General features: G+C 40.4%; 1 protein-coding gene across 6 annotated transcripts in view; it reads right to left on the bottom strand.

Moving 5' to 3' along the window:
- LOC136879059 (core histone macro-H2A.1) overlaps window positions 1–15,192 on the bottom strand; it is a 380,958-nt gene extending 365,766 nt beyond the window's left edge. For all 6 annotated transcript variants that reach the window (XR_010860885.2, XR_010860886.2, XM_067152802.2 and 3 more), the window contains exon 1: window positions 14,887–15,192. Coding sequence is in view for 4 of the 6 variants with exons in the window: in XM_067152802.2 (XP_067008903.2) it covers window positions 14,887–15,058 (172 nt within the window). In the remaining 2 variants the exon portion in view is untranslated. The remainder of the gene's footprint in view (window positions 1–14,886) is intronic.
- Between the last annotated feature and the right edge of the window lie 208 nt (window positions 15,193–15,400).

The following is a 15,400-nucleotide window of genomic DNA, read 5'->3' as shown; positions in this document are numbered from 1 at the left end:
AGCTGCTTTACGTTGCACCGACACAGATAGGTCTTATGGCGACGATGGGACAGGGAGGGGCTACGAGTGGAAAGGAAGCGGCCGTGGCCTTAATTAAGGTACAGCCCCAGCATTTGCCTGGTGTGAAAATGGGAAACCACGGAAAACCATTTTGAGGGCTACCGACAGCGAGGTTCGAACCCAGAATCAGTGGATGCAAGCTCACAGCTGCACGCTCCTAACCGCACGGCCAACTCGCCTGGTGGTATGATGTTTTAATATGTAAACTCAGGCCCACGTTTGCCACATTCAAGCAGGAGAACGACGCTGTTATTCAACTTGTGCCCTGTGCATACTCCACTGGTTAGGGCCTGAATGTAATCTCTGCTGTCATTCGGCATGTTTTCTACAGAGGAATACGTTGACATGCTCCTCATTTATGGGGAAGCAAGATAAAATGTGTGCGAGCCACGTCTGTACCAAGAACAGTATCCCGACAGGTGACACCCATCTGCTACGACGTTCTACCATGTTGAAAGACGCCTAAGGACAGCAGTCATGATTTGCAAGAACCAGCAGTCCGCGATAGGCCCGTTACATCGGTTGAAACAGAAGAGGGCGTTCTGAAGGCAGCTCGTAATAATCCATACATCAGTACAAGGGCGACTGCACAACAGATGAGCACCAGCCAGCCGTCCATCTGGCGAATACTGCATGAACATACATTTCACCCATACCATCTTGAGCTATACCAAGACCTCCATGGGTGGAATTTCGAAGCTCGAATGGAGTTCTGTCGGTGGCTACTAGGCAGGCTGGACAATGATGCAGCATTCGTATTGCACATCTTGTTCTTGGACAAATCGTGCTTCCACAATAATGGGAATGTCAATCACCACAGCATGCACTATTGGGGTGCGACAGGCGTCCCATCAAGTATGACATGGAGTGAATGTGTGGTATGGAATCCTGGGGCATCGCCTGATTGGACCTTATTTCTTTGAGAGTCATCGGACGGGCCCACACTACCTACACTTTCTGAGTCAGGAACTCCCACGACAGCTGGAGGATGTGCACCTGCACAATCATTTGACAATGTGGTTGACGGAGCTCCACCACATTCGACTTTACCCGTTCATAACCATCTGAACGAGAACTGCCAGGGAAATGGATATGATGAGGAAGCTCTGTTTCTTAGCCCGCCAAATCACCAGATTTAACGCCTTTAGACTTCTTCTCGTGAGGGCATTTGAAGAACGTCGTTTACACTCAAGCACCGGAAAACCCCAACCAACTCCAGCAACTCATCACAGACACCTGCCAAGCAATTACACCTGGAATGCTTCAGCACGCAAAACGATCTAATGGACACGGGGTCCAAATGTGCAAAAACTGAAACGGTCATCACATCGAGCATTTGCTGCGATAAAACGTTGTCAGGTCAGTTGTGTTCCTACTATTTCCGGTCCATATGTGCCTGGCCTGCTAACTAATCGGCCTTTCTTAGGGCCACAAACACATTCATTCACACACAATTTGCATGAAAGTGAGTGTTAATTAATAACATTTATTAAACACAATGTTTACATGAGAATTGTATATTACACAAAAAATTTAACAAATGCATAAAATGTCTGCGAGTTTGTCCTTACTATGCAATCGAGCAGATGATACTGTTCACAGTGCAGGAACATTGAGCTGATGCATGCACTGCCATTCTCGTATATACGCCTCGCAGTGGGCATGGCTGGCATGAGATAAAAGCTTTCCCTTATATGGGGTTTGTGGCAGATTATTCTTTATTGCTACCTCCCTGATGAAGGAGTCTGTTCCTTGTCATTTGGGATAACCGGAGGGCTCTCCGTAGATAGGTTGATTTCATGAGTACTGAGTATTGAACTTACATTACGTGCAATACGTATTAAACAAATATTTCAAAAATATGGGATCTTCGCCCCAGACTCAAACCTCCCACCTCACACGTAAGCCCTCTCTGTTGTGCCTTCACCAACTACGCTATGGTTCCATACAGCGCACTGTGCTGCTTATAGCATGTATTAGGTTTACTACGGTCACAATATCAATTTAGTGTTTCGCCAGCACGTCAGGTTCGTATGATCAATGTTTAATACGAGTATAATATTACGGCATCCTATTGTAATGAGGCGGTATATACCAAAATGCCTGATTGTGTTGTCGGCAGGGTAGATGTTTTCAGGAAGGAATTAACATTGCATGTTGCATAAAACTACATTGGAAGGGGTGGCCGAAGGAAGAAGTATTCAGTCAGCAAATAGTTGAACATAAGGATAATGACCAGGTAGAGGTGGTGACTAATAGTGGCAAAGTACCCATGATAATACATATATATATATATATATATATATATATAGGCCTATATATAAGCAGCAAGCTAGAAAAGTAGTTGGGATTGATAAGATTTCTGGGGAAATACTAAAGGCTATGGGTTGGGATATACTGCCATATCTGAAATACCAGTACTTATTTGAGTACTGTTTGCATGAAGGAACAAAACCAAAGGAATGGGCAGTTGCAATAGTAGCCCCAGTGTACAAAGGAAATGGTGACAAGTAATGAACTTCATTCTGGTTCTGTATTTACTTTAAGTATCATCATCATTTTAGAATTCCAGTTTCCTGTGTGCATTGTCTTATTGAGATACATTCTGTTGTTAATGACATCCTCCAGTGTCCTTCCCCGATCTGCAATGTCCATCCAGTGGGTTCTTGCTCTTCCCACCATCTGTTTCCCTGCCACTTGTCGCTCCAAGTTGACATATGCTGTCCTTGTTGACTCCATCCTCATTACATGCCCAAACCACCTCTGTCTGTACATGCTGATCCCACCTAACAATGATGTAACAATCCCAGCTTCCTTCCTAACCACATCATTCCTTAACTTGTCCTGTTTGGTTTTTTGAATAGTGGACCTAAGGAACTTCATCTCGGATGCCTGCAACCTTGATGAATGTTCCTTAGTGAGGGTGCAGGTTTCAATACCATAGGTTAAGATTGGTATGAAGTACTGATTGAACATCACCAGCTTTGATTTTGTTAGTACTTTGGGATCCCAGAGGACTGTTCATACTTGCTGGTAAAAGTGAGAGCTCTTCTGCACTCTATTTGCCACCTCCTTTGTGGCTAGTGTATCTCGAGATATTACACTGTCAAGGTATGTAAAGCTTTCCACACTTTCTAGTGGATGGTTTCCTAGCATGATGTTCGCTGGTCGTCCCTCTCTGTTTACTGCCATCACTGCTTATCTTGAGATTGAACTCCTGGAACTTAACCTTCCAATCATTGCGTCTCGACTGTACTTGTTCCTCAGTTTCTCCCCAGATCATAACATCATCAGCAAAGGCCATTGCATTTAGTTCACCAGAAGTTTCTTTGATGTTCTTCATTATGTCATCCATGATGGTGAAAAACAATAATGGGGATATGATACTGTATAGGCTTTTGGGCTTACACCGTGTCAAGAATAAAAGGTGAAATTCTTAACGTTTCCCAGAAAACTGTGCTCTGTGTCCTCAGAAGAAATCTCGACTGACCACGAGAAAAGCTTCTTAAACAAGGACACTTTGAAATTTGGACATTATAATAGAAGTGGAAATGGTACGTACATTCGCCACCAGATGGCCCCCAGGATGTGGCACAATGCTAGCGTTCGAAGCGGAAGCCGACCGAACCATCACAATCAGGACTAAGCGGTTCACATAACGCGACATAGACAGGTGTACGATATAGACACAAGCCTGGAATGAAACATCTGGTGACGAGGAAGTACGAATTTGGAAAACACTGAGATGAAATAACAATAGTGAAGGAACAGGGAAGGGAACTACCTACGTAAATTCTTAATGGCTGGCAACCAGGTATTACTTAATTGATAGCTGGTGTCCCTCTTGAAATTGTTAGGATTTTTACGTATTTACGCTTCCCATATAATTCTGGACCTGTAGTGTTTAGTGTGGGTAAGAGCTCGAGAGCATAGATATATTCTCCTGGCTTTCGGTGTATTTAACTTGTGCTTCAGCTTCACACAGCTGGGAATGATGTTATGGTCCCTGCATCTCAGTAGAAAGCACAAAGAAGAATAGACTTCTTTCTCCTTAATTTGCTGAATTTTGAAGCCTTCTTGAAAGTATCCTCCCCATAGCAACAATAATGGGGATAATGCACTGCCTTGCTGGACTCCACTTTCGGTCTTGAACCAGGATGAATGTCTATCAGCCAATCGCACACAGCTGGTACAGTTCTCATCCAGCATCTGAACTTTTCTCACCAGTCCCTCTGGCACATTCCTTTTTCTTAGGCATTCCCATATCTTCTCTCTTGCAATGCTGTCATATGCCTTCTCAATGTCAAGACAAACCATAAACAGATCTTTGCCTTTTTCCCAATATTTTTCCATTAACATACGGACACTGAAGATTAGGTCTGTTGTGGACCTGTTAGGTCTGAAGCCATACTGTTCCTCTTCAAACTGTGGCTCTAAGATGACTCGTAATCTGCTCTCTAAGATTTTCTCAAGAAACTTAAGCCCACGAGAAAGGAGTGTTATTTCCCGGTAGTTGGAGCATTTTCGGCGATTTCCTTTCTTAAACAGGGAGATAATGACACCCTTGGTCCAATCAGTAGGTATCTTGCCATCTTTCCAAACTGCATTGAGGTCAGGTACATCCTGCTACCGTATGCGACAGTAGACGGTACTACCTGTGACTGTCTGGCCGAGGGTTGGGCGGCTGTTACCAAACCTGACAAACTAAGGGAGAACCAATGGCTATGGGCAGAGGAGTTCACCCTTAGGGGGCTTGTTGAAGCCACTGTGTAGGAAATGACACATAAATTCACTAGAAGCTGCTGCCTTGCAGATGTGGCAAGGGCCTGCTAAAGGCTAACCCTGACAGAAAATCTTCTCTAATGTTAAGCCTAGCAAGTCAGTTGGAGAGTAATTTGAATCGCTTTCAACACTTATACTTTAAATATCTAAGAGGAAATTCTAAAAGTATTTGATTGTATAAAGTTCACCTGTTCAATACAAGTTTGTCATTTAATAAAGGGTCTGCTTAAAAAGCTACATAGTTGTTCAAAGAGCTACTACATAGGACATATTTTGACCTAGCCTAGAGGTCATCATCAGCTAAAATAACATAAAGAAGAAAGACATATAACAAAAACAGTGCTACATTAATAAAAGAAAATTTGAGATAAAATACAATCAACAAATGCAATGGAAGTCTATATTTAAAATGTGCATAGCTTCAATATTAAAATACACTCAACAAATACAATGGAAATCTGTGTTAAAAATGTACATAGATTCAAACTTGGACGAATTTAGTTGTAAGTGTGGGTCCAACCACATTTAATACAATATTGGTTAGCCTCAGGAAATACTTAAAAAATTGTGAAGACAGTTAGATGTTGTTCTATTTGTCATGCTACTGGAAATCACAATTTTTTAAAGTACTTCCTCAGGCCAACTGATATTGTATTAATACGGTTGGACCCACACTTACAACTAAATTTGTCCAAGTTTGAATCTATGTACATTTTAAATCCAGATTTCCATTGTACACTAGTGTCCAAAAGTTAAGCATAAGTTAAGCGGCGTATCCGCAAGGTAAACAGAGCCAGTGCCTGCGCCCCGTATTCCCTCAGTCGTGTTTGCCCTCTTACAGGTGCGGAGTGTAGTCTCGTTGTGAACGTGATGTTATAATGGACCCCGTTTTGCAGGGTAGAATACTCAGCCGCCTGGAAGCAGGCCAGACACAGACCGAAGTCGCGTAGACCAGTACAAGGTCAACCAAGGGTAACCACCCCACAGCCGGACCGATATCTGGCCTTAACTACCCAATGAAATTGGAGTGCACCTGCAAGACAATTGTCGGCGGAGCTTGCAACCGTCTCGGGAGTTGCCGTTTCCCGGCAAACTGTGTACCGGAGGCTCAGAACAGCAGGGCTGTTCGCACAACATCCAGCGGTATGCGTCCCGCTCACTCCAGTGCAGAAACAGATCCGTTTACTACGGAGCCGTCAATATCGAAACTGGACCAGGAATGAACGGAGACATGTGCTCTTCACAGATGAATCCCGCTTCAGTTTGCAGAACGATTCCCACCGCACGTTAATCTTGAGAGAACTGGGTAGCCAATACAACCACAGGAACATCGTGGAACGGGACCAGTATGGTCGTGGTGGCATCATGGTGTAGGGTGGCATCATGTAGAACGGCCGTACAGACTTGCACATCTTCATGGGTGGTTCGAAGAACACTGTTAATGCTCGGAGATACAAGGATGAGGTACTGAGACCATATGTTCGATTCTTCAGAGGTGCAGTTGGTCCAGACTTCCTCTTAATGGACAATAATGTCCGACCGCACCGCGCTGCTCTGGTGGATGAATTTCTGGCTGGGGAAGACATTCATCGCATGGACTGGCCAGCGAGGTCTGCGGATATGAATCCTACAAAACATGCCTGGGATGCATTGGGGAGGCGAATTGCATCCCGACAGCCTCCACCAAGGACCCTCCAAAACCTTCGCATTGCCCTTTCGGAGGAATGGGATCGACTGCCACAAGAGCTCTTGGAACATCTGATAGAGAGCATGCCACGTCGCTGCGAAGCATGTGTGGCCGTTAGGGGTAACCATATACCCTAAGCATATTTTGTTGTGCAAGACATTGCCAAGTTTTGTTAGTTGTTGTCAAAGGTGTACCTTAGCTATCAGAACCTTTCTGACACTTTTTTTGGACAAGTTGTGTGACATATGGTGTGTGTGATTCAGATTCTGTTTGTTCAGCAATCCGTCTGACATTCCTATCAGGCGGTATGGCCTCGTTTATTATTTATTTATTTATTTTATGCCTTTGTATGTGGCAAAGTTAGGGCTCACGGCCCTCTCTTACACTTAACCACTACGTACAGTACATAATCACATACTTTGGTAAAATAACATTAGCAGACCCCAGGAGCTACCTAAATTTATGGAGTAATATTATAACAGATTATAATTGTTATTTTTAATGATTAATATTATCTAGCCTATCTACATCACCTAACAGTAGTTCTAAATCATGCTTGCAATCATACACACTAACATTCATACAAGCTGGTCACGTATTTAAGAGGAAATCTCAACAAGACCGTTTAAATGAGACTGCTGAAGTGCTATTACGTATACTGGCAGGGAGTGTGTTCCATAGCCTTGCCCCAGACACTTGGAAAGAGTGGCTGTATACAGATGAATGATTAACCAGTATCATAAGGGTAGAAGTCGATCTGGTATTATGTTCATGGAAAGATGAGAGGAAGTTAAAATGTGAGGATAGGTATTCAGGTGTAGATTCGTTCAGAAGTCGAAAAATTAGTGTCAACTATGTAGTTTTTTAAACAGACCCTTTATTAAATGGCAAACGTGTATTGAACAGGTGGACTTTATACAATTAAATTCTTTTAGAATTTCATCTTAGAAACATAAAGTGGACAATTAGAGCCATTCAGCTTGCCATATGTTGCTTTTTAGCTGTGGGAAAGCATTCTTTATGATTATCTTAGACATGTTTGCAAAATTACTAACTGGATTGATAGAAGGTAGTTTGCATTGAGACTCAAATTGTAGGATTCCAGTAAGATATCACACATATTTTAGATTCAGGAGGTCAAACTGACTGTACAGCTATGACCTACCCAAGGCTTTTGATAGGGTAGATCAAGGGAGACTACTGACAAACATGAGGGATATTGGCCTAGACAAAAGAGTTGTTGAACAGGTGGCTAAATTTTTAGAAAACAGAACTGAGAATTAGAGTACTTTCACAGGGATAATCACATGAACAGGATTGTAAATAAAGGTTACTGATCCTTAATATGGTTATGAGAGTATTAAGATGTTGTAGGCCTATTACAGATGTAAAGGAGAGGGCGTATAAGACCTCAATGAGAGTATGGTTTACGAGATACTTGGGGTATAGTGCCATAATTGCATATGAGGTTTACGAGATACAAGAACTGGAAAAGATCCCAAGGAAAGCAGCACTATTTAATTAATTAATTAATTAAATAAGAATTTATTTCAGCCGAAAGGCCATAATGTGACATACATATGTATGATTGGTTTCATTTAATTTTCATTATATTCCATAAGTGATTTAGTTCTTTCTTTACACATGTTGAAGTAATACCGTTCGCGTAAATTCCCACACAAGGCACACACACACATTGGTCACTTGGTTCGTTAAAACCTGTTCATAAGCACATCTTATTATTGAAGCCGTGTAGTCCTAATCTTGTAAGAGCACTGCGCATGCGATTTTTTGGTCCTGTCCAATTACGATCTAACACCTGGATTTGAGGAGTTCTTGTTCTGAATGGATAGAAGGCAGCTGTAGTTTGAATTTGAGCTCTTCAATTAGGAAAGTTTCGGTGGCTAGTTTTGAAGCAGCAAGCATTAACAAGCGGTCCTGAGCAGTTGAGCGCGTAACATGGGTATTGCCCGACAAGGAGCAGAACCAGCTCTTCTGCTCAATGTCACTTCAATTCAGATCAGGTTTCTTGCTGTTTGGCTGCAAGTATGTTGCCCCAAGTTCACCATGTCTCTTGGAACAGGGAATTGATTTCATCGTTTCTAAATGGCCGGTACTGTGGGATGTATCTCACACATATTTCAAAGACAGGAACATTACCTGACTGGGGTTGTTAATGATATTCAGAACAATGGACAATAATAATGTCTTTTCAACCTTTATATGAAACTGTTGTTGTTTGAGTCATCAGTCCAAAGACTGGTTTGATGCAGCCCTCCACTCCACCCTATCCCGTGCTAACCTTTTATTTCTATGCAACTATTGCATTATACATTTGCTCTAATCTGCTTGTCATATTCATATCTTGGTCTACCCCTACCATTCTTACCACCTACACTTCCTTCAAAAACCAACTGAACAAGTCCTGGGTGTCTTAAGATGTGTGAAACTATGATCATAATAATAAAATAATTAAAAATGTGATAATTTCTGTAGTGACATAGGCCTGATGTTATTTTCTGATAGACTTAGTTTCATTTATTAATGGTTTAATGTTTAATTTCCTTGCTGTATATGAAGTCCCATGCATAAATGATTTCCATTTTCTACCTTTATACAAAACTATCGTTCTTCAATGATCTAATATCTTAATTTTCTTCCTTAGAAACTGTGCTTCTCCAGTTAATCAGTGAAATATTATTCAAACAGAACAGAATTAGTGTTGGTATTTTACTTACCTCAAGCCTCTTCTCTGTAATTTAGTTCCATTCTCTGCAACCTGGCTTTCAGTTTATGTCTCTACAGATATTAGCAAGTACTAAAAAAATTGTTCACTGCAATTGCATAATTCTTTATACATGTTATTAAACTCACTGAGTTGTTCGATTCACAACGGAGAAACCTCGCTTAGCAATAATGTTACAAGTAATATGTAGTGTGTTCTGATCTGTGGATTGACAAAAAGACAAATAAGGATTGAGTGGTGCTTTTAAAAGTTGGAAAGATCGTAATATGAAGGGAAAGTGTAAATTAAAAATGAGAAAGGGGCAAACAGGAAGTAGAATTAGAGATTGGAATTATTTATGATGAAAAATGTTTGAGATATTTCCAAGTTCTTTGAAATAACCAGCAGGTAAACAATTGGATGACAATTCAGATCAATGATGAAGGATGTAAAGTCAAGCAGTAATAATGGAAAAATAGAAATGAAATGTTTAGGCCTAATTTAAATTGAGGTACAACTTTTTCTAACCTTCACCGCTGTTTAATGTTTATTTGTCACTGGGGACATAAGTAAGTTCTTGGCGACTGATGCGACGTAATTAGTTCCTGGTAGGCCCACCAACATCACTAGTTGCTAGTACCAACTTTGGTCAGGATGTTTAATTTATTTGTGGTTAGTTGCTACGGTCATAAATAAATTCTTCGTTGCTATGGTAATCAACAAGGTATTGTTAAACGTGGATGTTGCTATGTCAGAAGTATTGATTTTCGAGGGAAGGAATTATTCTTTAGATGCTCTCGAATAAGGAATGCTAAATTTTTATATAAATCTTCCTTCCCTCCTCCTATGTACGTTAAACTTTGTTTACGTGTGTGTATGAAATAATTTTTCAGCATTCGTCTACCCTAGACCATTAGTGTTACTTTTCAGAGGTCTGGCTAGTCAGAAAATCATTTGACTGGATAGGTTATGTCCGGCTAGTGGCAAACCCATTGGACTGTGATGAAGCAAAGGGAGTGTGGGGCCACGAAACGGCTTTGGCCTGTTGACATCAGCACGATACACACCTTACTTTGTCGAGTTTTAAGTTACCGTCAGAACTGGACCACTTACAAATGCTACTGCTTCTCTTGTATACATAAAATTCTGTTTCCATTATTTGGGTCGTATGAATTCCAAGAGTGACTACAGCGTAATCTATGCTTTACAGTGACGAGATCTGTAATTATCGTACTGCTAGCTCTGAACCATTTCAACATGTTGTTATTTGTCTTTCTTATTCATATTAAATCATGGCTGGCGGTGGCACGAATGGGCTTTGCCACTGGCTGAAACGTCACTCCCATAATTCAAGACAGCGAGATGTTATTATTCTTATTAATTTCATATGTTTATTCTTTCCATTCTTACTCCAGACTACAAGGATGATTATCTTGTCGGTAACATTGCCTCACTGTTTTAGGTCTTTTTATACTGCATAAGTTGCTCGTAACTTCTCACTGTCTTGAATTATGGGAGCGACGTTTCATTAGCGTAATCTTCAACCATGGCAGAGTCCATTTGCCCCACCATCAGGCATGATTGTAATGTTATTTATCCTGATGAGGGTTATAAAAAGTTTTACCTATATTGATTACAATTTCATCAATTACTGACGATATTCTGTCTCACCAGGGCTTATCTGGTAATCCTAGGCAAATTTATAGCAATGATTTTTAATGTGACAGATCAAATTACACTTTGATCAAATTACTAATCGTTATTGGTAGCACTAATAATTATTGGTATAATGAAAGCAACTGATTAGCCCTAGCTCTATAATTTAAACTTAATAATATTACTGAGAAATATTACTCCAAACCAGCACAATTTATGGTATTTAGCACTAAAGTTGCAAATGTGTGACATGACCATACTTAGGGTAATGGTCAAATTTCTGTTGTTTACTGGGATGCTCAATGGATCTAGCGTAGAACTAGAAATAAATAACGCATCAAATAAACTTGACAGGAACTAAAATTACAATGATAGTCATCATTCACCAGTGATCTGCATTTAGGGCTGTCAGCCAGGGGCAGATTTCCTATCGGTTGTTTTCCCAGACTTCTCTTAAATTATTTCAAAGTAGTTGGAAATAACTTATATCAAACATCTCCCTTGATAAATTATTCCAATCCCTAATTCCTCTCCGCATAAACGAGTATTTGCCCCAATTTGTCCTCTTGAATTCCAACTTCTATCTCCATTTTATGATCTTTTCTTACTTTTAAAATCTTCTCCTCTTAGGACTAACTATAACAAAATGAAGATGCAGGTAACTCAGTAGGCCTAAGTGCTACAGATCAAGTTCTGAAAAAAAAAAAAAGTAACCTTGTAATAATCAGAAATGTCACTTTAGTGCTATAGTTCCATCTACATAATGTTTGTTATTAAAGAAAGAACAGGTAATAAATTTGAAATTGCTAAACTCTGAATTTAATGCACTTCGTATGTACTGTAATTATCCAAATGGGATTTGCAGATGAGTTAACAAAGTAATAATACCTTTTACTTATTTGAGGTACGAAAATTTGCTGGTCAATATTTTTCGGACAGATGTTTAGCTACTCGAGCCATGCTGTGCAGGCAGGTCCCAGTCAGTGCCTTCCTCATGCACAAAGCAGACGCAACGATTCATGAGTGAAATGGGACGCAAAGGAAAGAACAGTACATTTGATCAAAGGCAATTATTGTACGTGCACCTTTTAGTGATAGATTTACACCCTAGTGCTGAATCGGTCGACCTCGGTTATCTTCGAGATTGCCGGGCTGAGTGGCTCAGACGGTTAAGGTGCTGGCCTTCTGACCCCACCTTGGCAGGTTCGATCCTGGCTCAGTCCGGTGGTATTTGAAGTGCTCAAATATGTCAGCCTCGTGTCGGTAGATTTACTGGCACGTAAAAGAACTCCTGCGGGACTAAATTCCGGCACCTCGGCATCTCCGAAAACCTTAAAAGAGTAGTTAGTGAGACATAAAGCAAATAACATTATTATTATCTTCGAGATTCGTACTGGCAACCTTTGAAACAAAAACTAAGAATCGCTTATGCATCACTGTGCGACATCTGGCGTACACTTTACGTACTCATACTGTTTTTGTTTACACAGCAAAGTCTAACCATATAATTCATGCTAGGAACAAGATTTGCATTGAGAAATGTTACATAATGTTATAACCCTTTCAGACCTGAAAGAAAACTGGAGGTGTGAATTTTTGTTTATATGTCAAAAACTGACTAAAATGCTCCTCAATACACATATTGATGGTTTATTTTACAAAATACTTCGAAAAACAGGACCCACACAATTGTGCGTATCAAAATTCAAAACCTCGTTCTATCACGTACGGTGGTGTAGCTTCAAAATTTACGTTCACTAACCAATGTACACACTTCATTGAATATATTCCGGTATTCAGTAAAGCTTCTAGATTAATATAAACACAATAAATAAATACTTACTTTTGGCACTACTGCTTCCCGCCATCTCGCCTATCAACTGTGCTTTTTAAACTCTTCTTCCTTCGCCCTGGCGGTCAAGTGCATACTAAAATCAATTGAAATACACGCCACGTGTCCTGCACAATCACTGCAGTCCAGTCTAGCGCCGAAAAAACATCAAATACGGTCAGGGATAACTAAAATACGAACCCGCACAATTGTGCGTACATGGTCTGAAAGGGATATAATGTGTATCCGACATATTTGTTGGCTTAAGATAATAAAGATGTAGAAAATTCATATCGATCGATCATATTATCGATTCAATTCAGATTTCATTTCCATTCAGTTGGCAATATTATCAGAACCGGCAGTGCTCCCTCCTTACTCCTTAATCCAGAACAAAAATCTATTGCTAAAAAATGTGATTCTATCATGAGAAAGGGAAAACATGTCGACAAATCGCAGATTTGCTGAACATAAGAAAAGTGCTGTTAACGAATTATCTGCCGATACAAATTCCAAGAGAGAATTGAAAATTTGCCACAGACCACAGGAGAGAAGAGAGGACAGTAGTAACAAAAGTGAAAAGAAATCCACGTCTTACTACAACCACTATTGCTGCTTCAGTTGAGAGCGAGTTTGGAAAGATCAGTGCAGGTACCATCCCGAGGGTGTTATATAGAGGTGATTATCATGGGCGAACTGCAAGAAGGAAGCCCTATATCAACAAAATAAATAGAATCAAGTGACAACGATTTGCTAAGGATCATCTTAGCAAACACATGAACTGGTTGAAGACTCTAATTTTCTACGATAAATCAAAATTCAATGTTTCTGGCTCAGATCAGCGCATCATAATTTGGAGACAGCCCAATAAAGAGGTTGAAGAAAGAAATATGAAGGCAACGGTAAAACATGGTGTGGGGCTACTCAAGGAGTAGGTGTGAGCTGAGTTTTGTAGACAGAAACATGGACCACCGCCCGTATCTTCAGATTTTAAAAAACAACTTGAAGAAAAGTGCAGAAAATATAGGAGTTGAGGACTGTTTTAAATCTTACCAGGACAATGATCCGAAACATACAGCCTATAATGTACGGCTATGGTTGTTGTACAACTGTCCTAAAGTTGTGAATCCTCCCCATCAAAGTCCTGACATTAACTATATAGAAATGAAATGTCGTATGGCTTTTAGTGCCGGGATATCCCAGAACGGGTTTGGCTCGCCAGATGCAGGTTTTTCTATTTGACTCCCGTAGGCGACCTGCGCGTCGTGATGAGGATGAAATGATGATGAAGACAACACATACACCCAGCCCCCGTGCCATTGAAATTAACCAATTAAGGTTAAAATCCACGACCCGTACGCTGACCGTTCAGCCGAGTCGGACAACTATATAGAGAATTTATGGGATATACTGGAAAACAGCATCCGGAAACTTCCCATAAATTCCAAAGCTGATGTGAACAGACGACTGCAAGAGGAGTGGGAAAAATTGCCCCATTCTACTACAAGAAAACTCGTGGACAGCATGCTAAGACGCCTGACTGAAGTGCTTCGCAGGAAGGGAAGAATCATGAAGTATTAATATTCCTACATGGACTCCGTCTTTCATGTATATTTTTGTTGTACTTGCGCATTTTGGTCCGAATATTTATGAACAGGCAATTTTGAGTTACTCTAATTACATTCATAAGTTTCAAATTTTTGTGTATCATGAAATGAACTGCATGTTTATTTTTGGTATCTGTATGTGTAACTGTTCATTCTCAAGTAAGCAAAATTGAACTATTATCTCTTTTTAAAAAGTTTAAAGGAACTCTGCCTGTCCGAAAAATTATGACGGTCACTGTAGTTACTTTACATGATGTTAACTGAGACACAAATTAACGAAGTGCATATATACATAAACTAGAGAATCGAGAACTATTTCAGGATCACAACGAAATCTATGGATCATTGAGAAACTTGTATTTACAACGTGCCGATAATTCGTACAAACCATGCCGTCTGCAGAATTTATTTTATTCAGTCACTGAGTATGAAGGACTTTAAATCGGACATTATCCACTCGAGTCCACATAATACTACTGTGAGAATATTTTTTCAACACTGGACAATGATAATGAAATTCCTATATATTTATTCATACCTGTGAGATATTCTATGACGGCTGCCATATACACCGGGGAACCAACCCCAATACGCAAGCGATGAGTTCCTATCTTCAGATACCGGTGCATACGCCCAACAGGAAAAGTTACGTTTGCCCGCTGAGATTTGGACATTGCCTTCTGGCGCTTTTTTCCACCTCTTGCAGACATTCTTACTGAACTTCTCTTTTCAGCAGGAAACGGGAGAGCTATGAAAACTCCTATGTAAACACAATGACAACAGAAACAACACTTACACGAAGCTAAAACACCGCATTATCCCTAGATGTCATTAGCTACGCCCCTTTGGCTATCAACTATCTTAATTACCTTTCTATCCGTTAGATAGCGCTAAAATAAACTTCCAGTAAGTGCTGCTATCTGTAGTAAGCAAGAAAGAAATCGTTGTTGTTGGTGAAGTTATGGGCTCTATTATTTCACCCAGTTACAACACGTAATATTACGGTAGGCAGTGGCGGTTTCTGGTATAGCGCAATGAACCTCCAGTTCACA

The sequence above is a fragment of the Anabrus simplex genome, chromosome 8 (assembly GCF_040414725.1).
Source record: "Anabrus simplex isolate iqAnaSimp1 chromosome 8, ASM4041472v1, whole genome shotgun sequence".
NCBI lineage: Eukaryota > Metazoa > Arthropoda > Insecta > Orthoptera > Tettigoniidae > Anabrus > Anabrus simplex.
Note: the sequence above shows the minus strand (reverse complement) of the source record. Positions and strands in the feature narration are given on the sequence as shown.